Source organism: Amyelois transitella, chromosome 9 (assembly GCF_032362555.1).
Source record: "Amyelois transitella isolate CPQ chromosome 9, ilAmyTran1.1, whole genome shotgun sequence".
In the NCBI taxonomy this organism is placed as follows: domain Eukaryota; kingdom Metazoa; phylum Arthropoda; class Insecta; order Lepidoptera; family Pyralidae; genus Amyelois; species Amyelois transitella.
Window position 1 is genome coordinate 1,397,011 of NC_083512.1, and position 22,085 is coordinate 1,419,095.

The window sequence follows — 22,085 nt, forward strand, 5'->3', positions numbered from 1 at the left end:
GTGGCTATTTTAGTCTGTATGCTTAAATCTTTAAAATTACGCAACGGATTTTGATGCGGTTTTTTGTAACAGGTAGAATGATTTAAGAGGAAGGTTTTTATGTATATTTTTTTCCGAATTTTGCACCCGTGCGAACCGGAGCGGGTCTCTAGTAAAAAATAAAAGTAGCGTTCCCGTTTCGTAGCAACGCTACGAGCTACGCACGTAGGACCTCTACGCCTACGCGCCTCGTAGACCCCCTACGCACGCGCCGACAAAAACATTTTACTGGAACGAACAGGATACACAATTTCAATAAAAACCTTAACATTCCCACTTAATAGACCGGTTCGAAAAATACTATTGATAAAAGTGATCGCTTAAAGCAAACGTTACAAAAATGCGTGGAACGTACATTTTAATCAACCGCCACCAATATCATGTTATTAGAAAGGGACGCCGATACCCAAATCGGTTGGGTGCGACAAGGACGGCGGGTGTAGCAACAAGTCGCGGAGTTATCGTGCGCGTGACGTCACGACCCTTTCACTGGCCGCGTCGGTTTGGATGGCGGCCGCGGCGACAGTCGACAGTCCGTGCGGCTCGGTCGACGCGTGAGCACGTGTTGCGCAAGTGCTCCCAAAAAAAAAACGCACCGAATCACGCGTCACTCTATCAGAAGACACTCCAAACACCATTCGGTTCTTAGTGTCTGTATCAATCAACTGTGATATAACCATGGGCGTAATAAAAGTGACTCCGGACACCGCTTCGCTGATTTCAGCATGCGATTTGCTCGACGACATGAAGGTAAGAGAAAATCATGTGATAATAGCCGTGGCGGGTATCCGAAGAGTGCGAAAAAATGCGATATTGGTTACTATACGTATCGCGTAATTCGACACGCGTCGGTATTTTACGTTCTTTCGTTATTATAGTAGGTGAAAATTGGACGGAAGTGATGCCCTTATCGGTTGTCAGTGACACGATTGCGACACGATTAATTTATTCGTCACTAGCTTTTGACGGCGACTTTGTCTGGGTTAAGACTGATTAATTTGTATTGTATTTGCAATATACAATATGTTGTTCAAGTTGCAGAACAGCTGCTTTTAAATAAAAATGTTTATACATACGTTTAGTCAAATAAATGTTAATAAAAAGACAGTATTACCCCGATTTTAATATATATTAAATATTTATTAAAAGTAGTTATCGCACGAAAAAAATATATAAAATTGGTTTGTATATATATATAACTATTAATTAATTACGAAATATTTTTTTAATACACAAAGTATTTTTTAATTCTTGATTTAAAATGTAACAAACATACTAACAAAATGGTTTAAAAATAGATAAAAGTACGTATGGTTATCGCAACGACCTTGTTAACTAGTTTCTGAACGTAAAGTCTCATTTCAGTCACGTATCAACATGTCTATCTAGACATAATTATGTGACTTAAACGACAATAAATCTTAATGAAATAATCTTAATCTGACACAAAAATGCAATTATCTTCTGTAAGATATGGACACGGAAAAAATGTTTTTGATTTCTGGAATTTTCACTGAAATATAAGTAAAAATAGGATCTCTTACGACAGAATATTTTTCATATTTGGAAATTATGAAACAAAAATATAATAATATAAAATAAGAATGCAGGGAATACGTTTTCGTGTTTGAAAAAAAAAAAACGTTTCACCGTTACCGTAATCTACGAATCAATGTGCTATGACTATGTCTTCGTTTAAATTCATCTAAAAATCTGTTTAGTCGTAAATATGAAACGTTCAAATACACTTTTTGATGATAATAGTTGGATATACTCTTGATCTTGCAGTTTTATTGTTAGAAGTGGGTATATCAAAATTATTTCACCAATAACGACAAAGTAAAATCAATCACCGAGACGCAAACAATAATTTTAACCCTTTTGTTTTTGAAATACAAAATGGTCGAACTAAACGCTTCGATAGTTCCTTTTTGGATCGATGAGATGGAAGACAAATGCCTAATCATCAATAAATAAAACAATTTATTTTTTGTTTTTAGTCTTAAGTGTCGTTTTGTGTTCAGTCAATATTTTAGAAACCGGATTCTTTTTTGACTGGTTTTGAGAAGTATAGACAATAAAGAGGCTTCATAAATAATGGTACAGCTGTCTAGGTATACCGCGGTTCAGTATGCTTAAGTATTGAATATTTTTTTTTTTTTATTTTTGCTGCAATAAAGTTGTAATTTAGTACAACAGAAGCAACTGATACATTAAAAAAAAATAAAGGAATCGCACACGACATGTAGGTAAGATAAAAATTTACTCATTTTGAATTTGGAATAATGAACATTGCCAGGGTTACATTAAAAATACTAAATTCTTCTGGAACATTCTAGATTGTCTAATTAAACGTTACCCCACGTGCATGATTCACTATATAAAACTAATACGGTTGGTCTGAGCGTCTGCACTACATCTATGACGCAATCTTTTTACCTACATTTTGTTTAGTTTTCATATTTTCGTGACGGTATTTCTGCAATAAAATTGATCGAATGTCGAATCTTTTCCCGTTAACTTTTTTGTTAATAAATTGAACAAAAGACATAAACAGCAAATCACGTCTATATCCCTTGCGGGGTAGACAGAACCAACAGTCCTGACAAAACTGAAAGGCCGCGTTCAGCTGTATGATGAATTTGAAATTCAAATAGTGAAAGATTGTTAGCCCATCGCTAATAAGAAGAATCCTGAGTTTATAAGCCATAATAAAAGATATTTTTTAATAAATACCATGATTATCTTCTGGGTGTGCAGTCGATAAAAAATGAAAGTGACATGGTGTGTCAATTGATGTCGATAGAATAACTGAGCTAGTTACTTCTTCTTCTTTCTAAGGCGTTACAGTCTGAGGCAGGTCTGTAAACGCTTCTAAACTTTAAAGATAAGAATTTAACATCAGAGATGGAATGGTCCTGCAGTAAAACGCCGGGAACCAGACGGCACCTGAAAGCAAATCATATTGTAATCGAATAACTTTTCAAAGTCGGATAAATCGAATGGCAAGCGGTAACATGGCAACGGCGACGGAATTCCTTGCGAGCCGGCGCTGGCGCAGCGATGCTCACGCGACGTTTTCGTTTCGCGGCTAACACGCGGGGTGCGCGTGCGCACGAGTGGATTCCTCGCGATTTCCTTTGGTGTGTTAGCGTACACTGCTTCTGGATGTAGGAACCTAGATTCAGCTCAGTAATTTTCGCAGCAGACACTCTGATTCAACTTTTTTCTTGATAAAGAGTTAATACACAACCCGATAAAGAAACGTTAATCAGAAAAATGGGAACAAGTTAATCATTATTAAAACAAGTTAAATTTATTTTTAGTCTTGAAAATTATCAACGTTTTGCGTTCAAAAATGTAAATATTGTTATAGCATTATTAAATTAAATTGTTTTGCTGTATAGATGTTTGTGCATGCATGCAAAATTATCTCGAAATAATTACACAATTGAAGAACAAAGGATAGTTATTTTAAAGGCTGCTTTAGCTAATTGGTGATCCAAATATCGTATATAAGTTTGAAAGAAAAAATCTTTAAACTTTATTTGCTTTCGGGGTCTTATATTCGAAAGTCCATCAAATCTGTGTATGTTCTGTTTTAGTTAAATTAAAAACTAACTTTTTCCAGAGGTTTTGTTCCCGTGGGGAGTTCTTTTCTTAAACCCAAACTCCTTAACGTATAATTTAGGGTCTTAAAATAGAAAGTAGTTCATTCCCGTGACACACATTTTGTTTAAAAATAGAATACATAATTATGTCTTTGTCAAAAAAAAAAGGAGAGTTTTCAGCTCACAGATTTTAAAACTGTTTTGATTCAAGTTATATTTTTGTTGGTTATTATTTTCATGCATACATAAATTACGCCTCTTTCCCGGAGGGGTAGGCAGAGACCACATCTTTTCACTTGCCACGATCCCCGCTTACTGTTTTCGCTTCATCCACATTCATAACTCTCGTCATGCAAGCCCGTAGGTTTCGGGTACTCTTGACCTGACCTTTTGCTAGAACGTCTCCGATTTGATCAAGGTACGTTCGTCTAGGCCATCTCGTATAAATAACAACCATGTTATTTAAATTTGCAATAAAAACATGTTCTAAAACGATATCCTAATAGTCTTGTAATTTAAATTGGATCAAGAATCTATGAAGCAAAAGTAAGGTTATAGACTGGCATTGGACAACAATTACAAAATGCATCGTGTGTCCTACATACAAACGGAACATCCGCTATCTATATTTATATATATATATATACAAAGTTTGTGCAGTCAGAATTGATACACTTGTCTACCAAGGATCCGAGCATCACGAAATGCCGCACCCTCTTTTATGATGTAGGTTGAGTATGTCGAAATACTTTGGTAGATTCATCGAAGAATTTTGTGGAGTGGTTCGATTCCCAGCGCCAAAAAACTGACTTCACAATTAAGACTTCAGATACATAGGTACTTTTAAATTAAATCAAATTAAAACTAAAGCTAAAACTACTTATAAAAAGAAAGAAAAAAGATACTTACAAACTAATTAGTTTAAAACTAAAACTACTTATAAAAAAAAAGATGAGTACAAACTAAAATTTAATTTATAAATTGTACAGTCCCTGCATAGCATCAACATGCGGGAGTGTGCCTAGAAAGCTGGCAGCATTGCCAATTTGAATGGCAATGCTGATTCTCTGAGCCAGATAATTTCCAGCCCTCCGGTCACGAGATACCTCAATCAGCTTTTTTGACAATAGTCGGAAAAGCTGATTGACATACTTTTTATCTCATACATACATGTGTTATATAATAATGATGACATGCTATCGAAGTCATGGTTATTATTGATGTGTACACCATGACCTTACATATCATTCCTAACGTTATCAGTTAGAGTGATGTTTTAAAAAATTAACAGCTTGTTTTCCTAACCTTACAGGTCGGATATAAATAATCTTATGTTATATTTTCCATACATTGACCATAACATTTTACGTAACAATACTTATCATAACAATTAATTGTAAACGAAATCTAAACCATTAAAAAAATATCAACATTAATATAAAACTTATGAAGAGATAAAGTTTGTCGTAATATCTGTCAAGAGTCATAATAATAACATGGCGTTGAAGAGGCCCAAAAATCAGTTTAATTTTCCATCGAAGCATAAATCACAATCACGGTCAGAAAAAAAAACGTAAAATCGGAGACGGGAAAGGGAATATAGATCGAGTGCAGACAGACAGGTTTTGAAGGTCAAGGCCGAGGCTTTCGCTTGCGTGGAAAGATGGCATAACTCTTTGTGTGAAGCTGTATGCATCAATGTTTACGAAAAACTTACGTTCGTCTACACTAGTATTAAAAAAAGAAAGGAATCGCTTCTTTTTTTAAACAAAAAAAAAAACTTAATATCTACTTGACCGTATTTTGATTATATCTGGCACAGAGACAGAGACAAATTTAAAAAAAAAGAACAAAATAAAAAAACTGCCCTTCTACGTGTAGCTATTGTAGGTGTAGTAAATAAATGCAAAGTATTTAATTTAACTATCATTCCGTCATTTAACTTACACGTGTATGCAAATTGTAACTCAAATCGGGAAGTGAAATAATTATTTTTTTATACTTAATCAGACAGAATAGTATATTCTCTGTCCATACTGAGTTCGAGAATTGTGATATGTGATATTCATTCGATATTCATGATAATTAAATTGTAATAGTACTAACCCAAGACCAAAGTTAATCTGATGATCATTTTATCATTAAGTGTATATTTTCATACAAATATTTTATTTGTGTTTTATAGACAGATAGATAAAACTCTTTAGTGCACCATAAAAGATACAAAACAGAAATAGATGGTACAAAGGCGGACTTATCGCTAATGCAATCTCTTCCAGTCAACATTTGGGTAGAAGGAAACCAAACAGGAAATTGGTGAAGTTTTCATTATTATAAAAAATAATATTAGATTTTTTAATGAAACTGGCCCTTAATATATGTTACTGTCAATCAAAACTTTTGTTAATGAGACTTCATAATATAATTCAAATAAAATTGTAATTAATTACACTTTGTAATGGAACTGCGGTTTAAGGGAAACACATTATCAACCGACAATTAATAAGGTATAGGTAACAACCTATTAAAAATCAACACGACGTGGTCTTGTTACGTCCAGGTAATCGCTATCTCCGGCCTAAAATTCACGCGCAGATAATATTTTACTTTTATGTCACGTAATAAATATATATTGTTTCATTTTAAAACTTTTTCCAAGGATACTAACGTTGATACTCGTATTTATTTATTAAAGTAGCGTCGGGCGAATAGGTAAGGTGCCCGGTTGAAATGCGTGTGGCGCATAAAGGCACAGGTTCGAATCCCACTTGGCTCTTACCCCGCAAGGGATATAGACGTGACCATATGTATGTATGTATGTAAGTCTCCTTCTCTCTCCTATAGTTTTATTTATACTGTAGGTACTCTCTATTATTCACTTCACCTGCTATAATTGAAGTAATATATTCGAGAAGATACAAAAAAAACGAGCTATTTTTATCGTATGTGATAAAAATAACCGCCTACGCCTGTGTGCCGACAATTATAACGTTCGTACAATGAATGTGACCTGAATTGCTGAAACTATTACTTATGTTAACTCTTTAGTTCTATTGCCAAAATGTATTTGTTTTGTGGGCAAAAACCTTACTACACCTTTTTTTTAAAGTAGTTGTGATATAACATATTGACATAAAAGAAGTTGGTTTAAAAAATTAGGATTAATTTCCTTTTTAAAAATCATGTCGAATAAGATTCATAAAATTTTGACAAAATATTAGTTTAGGCGATGGACTAGCAACCTGTCACTATTTGAATCTCAATTCTATCATTAAGCCAAAAACAGCTGAACGTGGCCCGTCAGTCTTTTCAAGACTATTGGCTCTGTCTTCCCCGCACGGGATATTTACATGACTATATTGATTTAATGCACCTTAAATGTACAACAGGTGGACTTAACACCACAAGGCATTCTCTGCTTTATATAATGTCTGTGTATTTTAGTTTGTTATATTTTCTTTTTATTACAAGTTTCAGTGCGTAACCAAAGAAATGTACTATTATTTTCTCAAGGTAGTTTGTTCAATAGACTGACGTCACCTTGAAATCGGCCCTCGTCCTCGATTCTAGATCAAGGGGCGCCTTATAAGGAAAATTCACGAATAACTGTCGCACAACGAATACTAAACGCGTTCTAGCATTCCCGAGTGAGGAAACTGTTGGCACGAGGTGTATGTCTTGAAATATTGTTTTACCATAGTTTCAATGAAAGGTTGTCATATTACTGAAACGTTTTCAAAATTGGGGCATTTGAATATGGAAGAAATTTTTTTTCTAAAATTAACTTTTACCAGAAATACCTAGGTATTTTTAATGAACTAGCGACCAGTCCCAAAAAACTCTCTTCCCTACGTTTCAAACAGGAACAAAATATGTCCACAACTTTATGAGATTAGCGCTTATATACATAGGTACAGATAGAAAAAATAGGGTGACTTGTCTTTATAATAAATAGTAAATAGTAAATTGATTATAGTTATTAATATTTATTATAGTTTTTGGTAAGTAGCAATGAAAGTAAAAAATATAGAAAATATGTATTTGGTTAAGTTCATATAAATTGTTACTTTTACTGTATATTGCCATAGCACAACGTAGGTTATGTAAAAATTGTATTTTCATTAAGCTTTATAATTGCAGAATCGTTGGTACATAATTTCTGATTTAAAAACGTATTTATGTCTATGGATTTTGTTATTACATATGTCATTATTGTTCTAATATACGCTTTAACATAAAACTCATTAGTTATAATCATTTTAATTTGCAGCTAACAATCTGAGATTTACACAGACGTGTTGCTACATTTTCAAAAACCATTACTATCAGTTTTAAAATATCAAGGAAAGAGCGGTAGTTATGTAAACTTTTTGCAATCGGTCAAATCTGGCAACATTTATAATCGTATCTAAAATCGCTCTGACCATGACACGGCCAAAGTTTAAAAAATAAAGTTAAAAAATAACACAGCCGTGAATTAGGCGGTTAGTGACACCGCAATGTGAATTAACAAAGGAAGTTGAAAAACGAATTAGTATTTCGAATGTAGATTTTATTTGTGAATTTTCGCTGATAACACTGGCTAATAATGTTGTTACCAGGAATTTTTTTTTAAGAATATTTTGTCTAAATATAGAATACTGTATAACACAATACTATAGAAGTGGTAAATGCTGATGATAATTAATGTGACGACGCAACTGTTTATAATTAATCAGCATAAAGTTTTCATAATAAATCACAAAACAGAGTTCTATTTGACAGCTTTAGAAAAAACAGCGTACGTTGTATCACGTATAAATATAATATGGAATTTATATTTCACAGTTTTTTAACTGTTCCATAAATATTTCTAAATGTTACAACAAATAATAATTCAGAACTTAAATAAATTTATCCAGCAATTAAACATGAAACATCTCTTTGAAGTAGTAAGTTCAAGGCTTGTTCTATGTAAAACTTCTTTCATGGACGCTACTTTGTAAGACAGATAAGTTATCAAAAATATAACAACTAAGATTTGTTTGTAAAATACTAAGAAGTAATTGTGTACCGGGCGCCACGAGCCCCTAGTTCTATTACCAATTTTGTATATACTTTTCTTATAATATTTTTACATTTATTTATTAAACAAAAGAGTTTGTAGACCAGCTCTTTGTTTTGGTTGATCATCAACTTATTAAAAAAAACATAGTAGTACCTAACGTACAAAATACAATATCATCACGTCTATATCCCTTATGGGATCAGACAGAGCCATGAGTTTTAAAAAAGACTGACGGGCCACGTTCAGCTGTTCGGCTTAAGATGGAATTTAGATTCAAATAGTTACAGGTTGCTAGTCCATCGGTTATAAGGAGAATCCCAAGTCCCAAGCCTTTCCCCTGGTCGCATTTTACGACATCAATGGAAAAGATATGGAGTGGTCCTATTCTAATGTGCCGATAACCAGACGGCATTTAAGAAAAATTACAGTATATTAAATTTAAAACAGTTTGACGTATTCTTAGACATGAAATGAGTACTCTACAAACTAGTCTCAATTCAATTAAAAATCAGACAAAGAAGGATAAATAGTCTCAACAAAATGACCTTAGAGCGCTAACCGAGCGATATCAACCGGTCGTTATAGACCTACCGACATTTCGATTAAAAACAAAAACAAAAGAAACTTAAATAGTTCGATTTAAATTACAAATTAACATTTACACTGTTTATTTTAAAACTGGTTTGATTTATTGTTATAGGTATGTTATTTTCGGTTTATGATAATGATATCAGATTTCTGGTTAACATAATTTCGTCTCTTTCCCATTGCCTCATTATAACGCAATTAATTTAATACATTTTTTATTTATAAGAATAAGTCTTTATGAACATTGGTCATTAGGTACATAGTTACTATTGATAGCGTTAAATAATCAGGTGAATTTTGTACGGAAGATAACAATTTTAAACTATTCGGAAAATTTTATTTTATAACGTGCCTGTAATTTGGAATAATAAACGAGAACTCAACAGCGGAATAATTGTCAATACAAGGCGGCGACACATATTTTTTTTAGTTTTTAATAAATATGACATTTCTAAGTCTATTGCACATTCGTAGATCTGGAAAAGGCCTATGACAGAGTTGAGAGGAATGAATTGTGGTCAGCACTTTCTATGCATGGGGTGAGCAGTCTCTTAATACGAGCACTGAAATCCTTATATGAGGATTCGAGTGCTTGTGTCAGGATAAACGGAGCGCACACTGAATGGTTTAAGATTGAGAAAGGCGTTAGGCAAGGATGTGTTGCGTCACCGTGGCTGTTCAACCTATTTATGGATAGCTGTTTGACAGATTTGAAAGAGTCTAAAAGTGGATTAAGGATGAATGAGTTACTCGTCAAATGTCTGCTCTATGCCGACGATCAGGTTATACTGGCGTCATCAGCGGAGGAGTTACAGGAGATGGTAAACTGTATGCATGAAGCTTTAAAAGAGAAAGGAATGAAAGTGAACGTAAGTAAAACTAAAACACTGGTTTTTGAAATGGAGAAAGAAATGACAGCATGTAATATTTTGATTGGAGGAGAAAAAGTGGAGCAAGTGAAAGAGTTTGTATATCTAGGATCAAAGTTTACATCAGATGGCAAGTATGATAGTGATATTGAAAGGAGAGTGAACGCGGGGAACATGGTGAATGGAGCTTTGCATGCCTTTATGAGCAGTCAGAAACTATCCAAAAAGGCTCGACTGGCTGTGCACAGGGGCGTGTTGGTCCCGACATTAATGTATGGGAGTGAAAGTTGGGTATGGCAAAAGAAGCATGAAAGCAGAATAAATGCAGTGGAAATGAGAGCGTTAAGGAGTATGATGGGTGTGAAATTGAGTGACAGGATAAGGAACAGCGTGATAAGGGAATGTTGTGATGTGAAAGAAGATGTAGTTACAGGAATAGAAAAGGGTATGTTAAGATGGTTCGGTCATGTGGAGAGGATGAATGAAAGCAGGTTGACTAAGCAGATATACAAGGAGAGTGTGGAGGGAAAGGTCGGAGTGGGAAGACCTAGACGAACGTATCTTGATCAAATTAAGGACGTCCTGGTAAAGGGTCAGGTCAAAAGTACCCGAAACCGCCGAGCTTGTATGAAGAGAGTTATGAATGTGGACGAAGCGAAAGAAGTATGCAGAGATCGTGGCAAGTGGAAAGAGGTAGTCTCTGCCTACCCCTCCGGGAAAGAGGCGTGATTTTATGTATGTATTATTATGTATGTATGACATTTCTATTGTCTTGTAATATTTTGATAACTATGGGACAATCAATATTTATAGATTAAATAAGTTTTCCAAATTGCTAGTACTTAATTAAAAATTGACAATTATAGGTAAATTTTGGTCGTATTGGCCATTAAGAAAAACAACAAAAGAATTTAGTAAAAAAAAAAAGAAAGTGAATTCCAATATTCCCGCGTCTACGTTCAAACGCACCTATCCTGAGCAAGTTCCGTTCCGTATTACGCATAGCACACACGTATGCCGAGGCCATGCTAATTACTGACCTCACGAAATCGAAAGTACTCCAGTCTAGATGTGGGTTGCGTGTAAAGAAACGTAACTCCATAGGCCGTATCCTTTTTAGACCGGGCCGGATTCGAATGTCATTTATGGGCGCTATTTTTGAATTCACTTATTCGCTATCGAAAATAAATCGATTCCTTAGGTCAATACCATAAAACGATTGCTTACTTAATTTATTTATATATTGAAAATTTACTTTTTTACAATAAAATATTAAGAGGTAGGGTAGGTACTTGTTAATATCTGGAGAATCACAAGGATTTTAAAATGATTATTAAAATTTATGGAGTTTAGGTTAGATATTAAGCACTTGATACCGCTCCAAAATTCATCTCTCCTCTCATGGGTCTACTGGAAGAGATTTATTTTTAAATAAGTAGCACCTTTGTACTAGATTACTGTATTGAATGTTCCTGTAAATAATTTTGTGTACCTACATAAATAAATTGATTAATTACAATACCACTTTATATAAAGTTCATAAATACATACATAAATTCATGTCTATATCCTTTGCGGGGTAGACAGAGCAAACAGTCTCGAAATATTGAAAAGCCACGTTCACCTGTATAGCTTCATGATGGAATTGAGATTCAAATAGTGGCAGGTTGCTAGCCAATCGTCTGCAAGAAGAACCCCAAGTGTATAAGTCTATCCCTTAGTCGCCAGAAACCAAACGGCATGAAAATTTTTTTATAAATACAGTACCTAAAGAACACTTTCGTTCATTTTAAACTTAAAACTGATATGACCGACGATTCTCATTATTATTCAAGACAGTATCAAATCGAATACTAATGAATCGATTTTGAAATCGAAAGTATTCGAGTACTATTTCGACACTACTTATTTCCTTCGTCTGCGCACGAGTTTTACGATCATCTGTTTGCTCAATTAAACCTAATATATCCTGTTAAGCATCAGCCGGCGATTAAAATTTAGTTTCATTTTCGATATAAAGTTCCAATGTCTAAAAGGGATATCCGAGGTTAAATAAATTAGTTTTTTTATATGAGCTATTGCAGACCAAAGTCTTAAAATGCGTCCGTCTGAGACTCTGAGCATATTTAAACCCCTTTTTTATTACAATCACGTCTTTATCGCCCGCGGGGCCGACAGAGCCGACAGTCATCGAAAAACTGAAAGGCCACGCTCAGCTGTTCGGCGTAATGATAGAATTGAGATTCAAATAGTGACAGGTTGCTAGCCCATCGGCTAAAAGAGGAGTCCCAAGTATATAAGCCTATCTCTTAGTCGCCTTTTACGCCATCCATGGGAAAGAGATGAAATGGTCCTTTTCTTTTTTCAGCAGTTTTTTTTATTCTAACTGAATTTCTTTGAAGTTAGTAAATCAATGAGTTAACATTTCATTAATCATAACGTATTATATATAATTTACATTTTATCTTGACTTTAATAACCCCCGCTATCAGAATTGCACTATTGTAGTTTTCTTTTAACCGGATCAATGTCATTTACAAAGACATTTATTTTACATCAATCTCATTTATCCCTTGTGTTTTTGCGTCAAATCCGGTTTTTACCCACCTTCCGTCTTACAACACGACTGAATGAAAACCCGCCTTAACATTGAACAAAAGTTAGTCACGCTTTTTGCATTTCTTGGTCATTATCATTAAATATACGAAAAACGAAATGGTACTGTCCGCTCAAAATAAATATGATACAGAAGTGAATCTTTGTTCGCACTGGAAGCGTTTAAGTCCTCCTTATTTTTTAAATTATGTGCGATGAATTTGTCCAGTATTAATTCATATTAGACCGCTCGTACTTTTATTTGCCTATACTTGTATTAAACCTTGTGAACATAATATGACCATTTTTCTTGGGGTGGAGGGTTGATAACCTGAGATACAGGACTAGTCCTAGTTCAGGTGTCAATCCGCCATAATTTTATAGAAGGTACTGTTTTTTATAAAATTAAAAAAAAAAAATGTATGTATTCATCACAGCTCACTCGGCTTATCAAATCTTTACCTTGTTTTTTTTTTATTTAGTCATTGTTTATTCTCATTCTTTCGTCGTTTCGCTTGAAGTCCGTCAGTTCTTTGTTGACTACTACTATCTTAATTTGAAAGAATAAATAGTCCTAGTACATACATACATACATGAAATCACGCCTCTTTCCCGGAGGGGTAGGCAGAGACTACCTCTTTCCACTTGCCACGATCTCTGCATACTTACTTCGCTTCATCCACATTCATAACTCTCTTGATACAAGCTCGGCGGTTTCGGGTATATAGTCCTAGTAAATTGTATTTATATATTCAGGATTAATACCTTATGATATAAACTCCTACCTCTACACGCTCCTTAATTTGCGGTAAAATGCTTATGGTAATATTTATTAATGAGCAGTTAAATCATGCGCGAATCGCGATGGTCACGCTCCGTGCGCATGGTGTTGCCAGTTTTCGAAACACACATTCCTCAGTTGTTACCAAAATGGCTGACAAAGCCGACCTTGGGTGCTGAATGCTTTTAAGTTAATTATGTTTAACTTAAATCTGTTCGTCTTTGTATGTATGTCCATTTTAGTTTTTAATCTTTTTTTTTATTATTAATTAATGTATGTTCATACGTCTAAGCATTACTTGCTACATTTTTAATTCTTTGTTTAATTCTTTTGATTTATTCCTAACTATAGCAAATGCAAAAGTATTGAAATTTATTTATAAACAATTGAATCGGTTTTAAAGAAATAAGATACGGTAATAGTTGTGTGCTTGCGAGATGTCAAATATTTCACAAAATTGCTCTGAAAAGTTGATATTAGACACTGAAAGATTATTTTAAGAATTTTGCGGTAACGATTTTCCGAAATGTCTTATTTTATAAAATGAGCCAGCGCTACAATAGATATTTTATATACAAACGAACATATTAGTCACGTTTATATCCATTGCAGGGAAAACAGAGTAAACAGTCTTGATAAGACTGAAAGGCAAAGTTCCGCTGTATTGATTTATGAAGGAATTGAGATTCAAATAGTGACAGGTTGCTAGACCATCGCATACAAGAGAAGAGAGAATCCCAAGTTAATAGTTATTTTTAAAACAATAAAAGCATATAAACTTGTAAAACAATTGGCTTTTCCCAGCATCCTATCTTTCCGTCCTTTTCATCACATCACTTTCAAACAGAACAAGAAAGAGAAGCAACATGTTTCACTCGAATATAGGACTATATTTAATAACAGATAGTTCAAAATAAATCACTTTGCAAACTTTCTGATAAGACGTTGTTATGTTATGATAAACGCTGTTATTTTTCCTCGCAGCACTTAATAAGTTGTTTATAAAATTTAATTATCTTATATAAGATAAAAAATATCATGTGATAGCGAATATTTCACGTGAAAATTGAAAGATTTGAATATAACAGGTATAATTAGGCTTACTTTATAACTCGGAATTTGTTATAATGTTGTTTAAATACAAGTTTTAGCGCGGGTCTGCGCGTATAGTGTAGTCATTTGTGGTAAGTCCCACTGTTGTTTATTATGTAGGTATGTTATGATACTCGCTAAATTAATGAACACCATATATAAATTAATGAATAAAGCTTAAAAAATTTTGGTATCTCGAAAAGTTATCCACTTATATACTCGATAAGAAAAATAGTGAAATTTGAAATACCTAAATTCGATTAAATAAAAAAAAATATATCGCACGTGAAAGACGATTAACAAAAATAAAACAATCGAAGTAATTACATAACAAATTAAGTCTCGATCGCTCAATATATCGAAAACAAGATGACGATAAACACGCTGGGTTGAACAAAGAAATAACGATCACAATACTGCTACGTCATCTCTCCACCTGAACTCACATTGATATAATTGTGTTTGTGAAGCCTGCGTTTGCGCTTGGTACAGTCGGTGACATAAATGCGAAGCGCAATTCGATCATCGAAGCATTTGAAAAGTAAAAAATAATTTACATGCACACAATTTATAAATAACTTAAAAAATAGACAAGATTGTAGTAAGGTATACATGATGGTAAAGGATGTCTTTGTTATAACTCGGATTACCACTTAGGATACAATGAATGAAGTTAATAGCAATTTAGCTTGCCAATAATTAAATATTGCTACTGTTTATGAAATAAGGATCCTACCAAGTAATTTTTAATTTTCATTACAGTAGGTATATTCAGTATAAAATAATGATCTAAATAAAAGTGAAAATATGTTTGAGAACATAGTTATTGTGACTGATTATACTTTTAAGTTTGTTCAGTTGGTTTTTTAATGATGTTAGCAAGAACAGGATCCAATAGTTCAGTCGTTTGTATAACTCATTGGTAAATTGACGTACTCGTATTAAAATACCTACAAAACAAAAAATCGCAAGGAAAATAAATTGGGCAATGTACCTGTATGTACCTACTTAATATCGTCACTCCATAATTGAATTGATGAATTAGTTTAGTTGACGAAGCTAATTTTCAACTTAAATGATTTTTTCCATTACTTTATAGGTATTTAATCTATCTATCTGCTAGATTTAGCGAAGTAAAGAAGAGGAGATGACAATAATATATTCGGGGCGAGTGTCCCATTAAATTTTTAATTTGTATCTAAAACAATTGTTTCGTGTTTAAAGAGTGTGGTACGAAATGTAATCCGGTCGCATGTAGGCGACATTTCATTACAAAAGTTGAATGCGAAAACTAAGAAGGAACAAATTAGTATTCATCTGAACCGGTTTGCACAATTGCTTGAGAAAAGTCATACGAATTCCGGGTGCGACTGTACTGGCATAATAGAATTATGTATAGATAGAATTCTATTGCATAAATCGTATGTACGTCACTATTTATTTGCGTGTATTTTAAGACCTAAATGTGACTGCTATTGAAATATGTTACTTCAAATCTTTCTCATACAAATTTGTTTAAACTATATCTATACTAATATTACAAAGCTGATTACTTTGTTTGTTTGAACGCGCTAATCTCAGTAACTACTTGTTCGAATTGAAAATTTTTTTTTGCGTTGAATAGACCATTTATCGAGGATGGCTTTAGGCTATATAACACGCTGCAACTTTAAGGAGCAAAGAAATAATGGAATATGTGAAAAAAATGGGGGAAAATTATTAGCACAAAACAGACAGAGATGGTATAAATACGGGCTTATCGCTAATGTACATATATTAATAAATTAATAATAATAAATGAATATTTGCACTTATATATATTATATATATATATATATATATATATATATATGGTGCAACTCATTTTTATGGTTAAGCAATTTATTGATTCCTATCAATGTTTAAACGACTTTAACTGAAGTGCGTTAACTAAAACTTGTCACGCTTTATATTAACTAAATGAGCGTTCAATCCTTGAACTCATATAAATTATGAGTAAATACACATTATTGTATAACTTTTGATAAGAAATAAGGGCCAAGTTCGTAACTGTATTAAAAGGACAGAGCGGTTCTGATAATGAAATAGTCGTAAATATAATATTAATAAATAGTTCCGTCACAATGGAATAGGATTTTTATCTCTTATAGTGACAAAAATAATACAAACTGGACAAAAATAATAACCATTATCTCTAATGACTTCGTTCTAACTTGACTGTGGAAGTTATACGGGAGTCGCTTCGTCTAAATTGACCTGACTTGACCAACTCAATCGGATCGAGGTCATAGGCGCATCACGATAGGTATAATTATTCCAAATTTCATTAAAGGTATTTTCTCATACCTCCTGGCAAAATAATTATAACAAATTTTCTTTTTTTTTTTATGTGTAAGTATTATGTGGTCTGTGTCTTCCGAATTCCTTAAAACATAATAAAAATTTATTTATCAGTTTTATTGACACGTTTTTTCCATTTGACACGATAGTAAAGAATAAATAATGTTATGTGTTCTTCAAAAGTAACAATATAATTAAACAATATGCAAGTTAGAAATAGCGGACATTGCCATAGTATATCGTAAGGTTCCGGCATAACGCATGAAGCACCTAAGTAAGTACAGTCGTCAACAAAATTCGCCAAAATTTCGCAGTAAAATTTACTTAAGTGTTTACAATTTATTTGAAATATTTAAATATATTCATTATAAGCGAAATACACGATAAAGTGCGTTTTGCTTTTGGGATAAAAACAACTAGGGTTGTTTCATTTTTTGTATTTAAAGAAACTTGTAAAAAAAAGCTGGACTAATAAATAGTAATACTAAAAGTTAATATTTTTGTTAAGTCGCATCCAAGAACGCAAGTATTGATCTGGCTTTGGGACTTTTTCACACACACACATAATTCCTTATGGGGCAGACAGAGCCAGCTGTCTCGAAAGACTGATAGGCCACGTTCAGCTGTTAGGCTTGGTGATAGAATTGAGATTTACATATTTACAGGTTGCTAGCCCGTCGAAAGGAAGAAGCTCAAGTTGATAAGCCTATCCCTTAGTCGCCTTAGGGCTAGTTCAATCTAGGTAAAACTAAAAACCCAATTTACTTTCTTTCCGTACCGTGTAAATTTCCAAAAATTCAATCCGCTTTGCAAATGCAATTAAGCGCTCCAAACAACAAAGTGACAAAGGTTATCAAATAATGATGATTTATTGTTTTCATCAAACTGTTGTGGTTCCGACTGTACTTGTTGCCACGATTAACGTTCATGAACTTTATGTGCGTGCGCAGCGGCACGCACGTTATACTATAACGTAATAAAATAGGCTTCGGCCTAAATTTACTAAGATTGAAATGTTATGTTGAGTTGGTTTTCACGTTCTAGAGAATGGATGAGGATAGACTGACGAAAGAGTAAGGCAGATGTGCCTGTGCCGTGTGGTTCCCGGCAGTGCTGTGTTGTTCCCGGCACCAATACAAAAGAGAATAGGACCACTCCATCTCTTTCACATGCATGTCGTATATTAAGATAGAATTGCGATTCAAATACTGACAGATTGCTAGCCCATCGCCTAAAAGAGGAATCTCAAGCATATCCCTTAGTCGCCTTTTACGACAGCCAAGGGAAAAAATGGAGTGGCTTAAATTTTAAGATCTTTTAAAATTATAAACAATATATTCCACGTGATCTGTCAAACACTAACTTCTCCACATTGATTTTATTTATCTAATATTACACATAATACAACTAAGTACATATAATAAGATAAAAAAGAAATAGTAGAAACAGATCTTGGCCGTATCCCACGGGATGTGTTTGTGCAAAAAAAAAAAAACAAACGGGGAAAGAGTTCCATGATTTCATTGATGGAATACTGACCTTAACATCTGTCGCAGTTCGTCACGTTTCACCAAAGACGGAACTGCTAACCCATTAGTCTATCCAGACAGACAATACAATCTATTGTTTCTGTAAAACGGAACGTGGACGGTTCAAATATGTTTATTGTCTCCGAGTCAGACCGTTTGATTAATCAAACTGAAATCTAATTTAGAAATATATTTGTGCGGAACTTGGCAACACCGATGTTAAAGTTTACTATAAGCTGTAATTAAAAAAATAAATATTTATATTTTTCGTATCTTGATCTAATTAAAGATGTCCTGGCAAAGGGTCAGGTCAAGAGTACCCGTAACCGCCGAGATTTGATGGAGAGAGTTATGAATGTGGATGACGCGAAGGAAGTATGCAGAGATCGTGGCAAGTGGATAGATGTAGTCTCAGCCTACCCCTCTGGGGAAAAGGCGTGGTTTTATGTATGTATGTATTTTTTTATTTAATCCATTGTATCAAATCGCCAGTAATTGGATTTGAAGTCCAATTAAAATCGTACAGGAACAATCAATTTTTAGTCCTAATTGTACGTATTTATGACTTAAAAACTAGGTTATCGGTAAGGTAGGTTAGCCAATAAAAAATTAAAACGAAATTGAATAAAAATATTATTTATTAATGCCCTATTAGTGTTTTTTTTTTTAATATTTTTTTTTTGTGTTAAATTGACTTGTAACCACTGCGGTTAAAGAGCAATCATTGAATTGATTCATGGAATATTTTAGAAAATCAATGAAATACAAAACATTTGTTTTTCCTCACAAGTTTTTTATAAGTTACAAAGTTCATTCATGGAAAAATGAACGATAAGAGATTTGACCTCAAAGTCAAGGCAAAATATGGTTTCGTGCCGTTTTGCCCGCCCATACAAGGTTGTGTACTATGAAAAAGCACGCGACGCCGTGACAATGACACTGTTATCATATTTTTTATGTTTGCATCATGCAATTGACGAAAATAGTAGGAAATTTATATAATTTATTGAATAACTTCGTACAGTCAACCGCATGAGACTAGAGAATTAAAATTGAGATGTAATAGAATATGCTATATAACGCAGTCCATTGTACAAGGAAATCTAAAAAAGGCGAAGGTTTCTTAAATAATTTGTCAATTTTTTTATGGCAGAAAAATATATTTACAATTGTTAAAGGTATTCTTACTTATTTAAATAAAACCGACTTTACTGATTTACTTGTCTTACAATTGAATTTACTTAGTTACTTACTACTACTAAATAAATATTTTTTTTATTATTATATAAGTAGTGTAAAAAAGTTACCTTAGTGAATTGCCGGAGAGTCTGCAGACGGCCAAATGAGATTTATGTCATGTTAATCATACAATGTTAAATTGCCTTTTGTGAATCAATTTGTAGCATTCATTGAACTCGATTTATTCAGTCTACAATCTGCGTTCTGCACAAGTATAATGTTGTATTACACGGACGCCGAAGTAATGTTATGTCGGTTTATTTATTAGACTAGTTTTTGCCACTTAGCTATGCCCGCTTTAAACCAAAACCTCAGTTGCTGTTGGCACTACCAACATTTTCAAGGTATTGACTATATTCGTACAAAATTTTATCAAAATCGGTTCTGTATTTTATCTGTGAAGAGGTAATAAACAATTTATTTATTAAGAGACTAGAGGATAGATTTAGAAATCCGAATAAAAATATTTCTATTTCTATGAACAGAGGGTACTTTTTAAATTAGAAATAAAGCTTTTCTTTTATAAAAAAAAAACGACAAGCAAAGACTTGACCAAATTCAAGCAATGAATTAATGAAAATTTTGACACGTCATCTTAACGAGTAGTATCATGTGAAATGTCTTCTGTACATCATACACGCGTAAATAAACAAAATGTTTTGACATCTTGACATATAAGACGCGGTCAGCAATACATTCTGCTAATATAGTTTGTAAATAAATTCACTTGTTTTGTTTCTGCCAATTAATACAACCTTGAAATATCTTTCAATAAAAATATACACTAAAAAATATTTTCTAATTATTATAATTCCTATAGATATTAAAATTATCTGTTGCAAAAAGATTTAAGGTTATTATTATTATCTTTATTCTAGTAAAGTTGAGAATGAGAGTAGGTACATAGAATAAAAAACGGACTGGTTCGAATCAAAGTCGACCCTCTCCATAAAATATAACAATTAATTTTTGTCTGTTTCATTGAACAGGGAAACTTTTTTATGACTCCAGTGATTATCCATTCCCTGACGTTATGAAAATCCATCACAGTCATTCATAAGTCATCTTCATTTAAACGCTGCAAATGTTTACGCAATATAAGACACGGCCTTCGAGTAAAGTTAAAAAAAAAAACAAAACTCACGTTCCACTAATGAACAAAACGGAGTTATTTAACCCACCCGTCATTGTTAGACGGTTTCTCGGTGGTCATTAAGATAAATAATCGTTTACTTTAAAGGCTTCAGTTGCTAATAGCATTACGTTGTTGTTTCAGAGCGAGTCGAGCTACACCTCGTCGGAAGAGGGATGCGGTGGAGGAGAGCGTCACGCCGTGCTCAGCTACGAGCAAGTGAGGCGGCTCAATGATGTCATGGACGAAGTCGTGGCCATCCACGGCCGCGGCAACTTCCCCACTCTCCACATCCGACTGCGTGAACTCGTTGCCGGAGTCAGGACACGACTGGAAACCGCACAGAGCGCTGGTGGAGCTGGAATCACCGTACGCGACGTACGACTCAACGGAGGAGCCGCGAGCCACGTTCTCACGGATCACCCACAGCCCTACTCTGATATCGACCTCATCTTCACCGCAGATCTACCCACCGCGCGTCACTGCGACCGCGTCAAGGCGGCAGTGCTAGGCCACCTGGCGACGTTACTACCACCAGCCACGCCGCGCAGGCGCGTCTCGCCAGCTGGAATGAAAGAGGCATACGTCTCCAAAATGGTCCGCGTCAATTCCGACGGCGACCGATGGTCCCTGATCTCGCTTGGGAATTCGCGTGGTGTCAAATCCGTGGAATTGAAATTCGTGGACACAATGCGTCGCCAGTTCGAATTTTCTGTGGACTCGTTCCAGATCGCTCTCGATTCGCTGTTGGCATTCCATGAATGTGCTCAGCTCCCGATCGGAGAGAACTTCTATCCGACTGTCGTTGGTGAATCTGTGTATGGAGATTTCCATGAAGCACTTCTCCACCTCGCTGAGAAGCTGATTGCGACACGGCAGCCCGAAGAGATCCGTGGCGGAGGACTGTTGAAGTACTGCGCCCTCCTCGCTAAAGGATACAGGCCGGCGCGACCGGATAAAATAAAGACGCTCGAGAGATACATGTGCTCGAGGTTTTTCATAGACTTCCCGGAGCTGGGGCAGCAGCGAGCCAAGCTCGAGGCTTATTTGAGGAACCACTTCGTCGGGCGCGAAGAGGAGGCTCTGAAACACAGGTAAATATATGTTAAAAATTTGTTGAAGCCTATCAACGTTTTCTTGTCGATATTTCAAGAAATCGAAGGATAATAATGATTGTTCCATCTAAGCGTCTCACTGCTTTTAGTTCTGATTAAAGTGTTTAC

At 34.3% G+C, this 22,085-nt stretch overlaps 1 protein-coding gene across 3 annotated transcripts in view; it reads left to right on the plus strand.

The window, feature by feature from the left end:
• LOC106130271 (terminal nucleotidyltransferase 5C) overlaps positions 1-22,085 on the plus strand; it is a 192,127-nt gene that overhangs the window by 163,979 nt on the left and 6,063 nt on the right. For 2 of the 3 annotated variants that reach the window (XM_060945714.1, XM_013329079.2), the window contains exon 3: positions 21,007-21,956. In XM_060945714.1, coding sequence (XP_060801697.1) covers positions 21,007-21,956 — 950 coding nt within the window. Of the gene's footprint in view, positions 1-580; positions 790-21,006; positions 21,957-22,085 lie in introns of those variants that run through there. The other variant, XM_013329080.2, reaches the window with a different exon arrangement.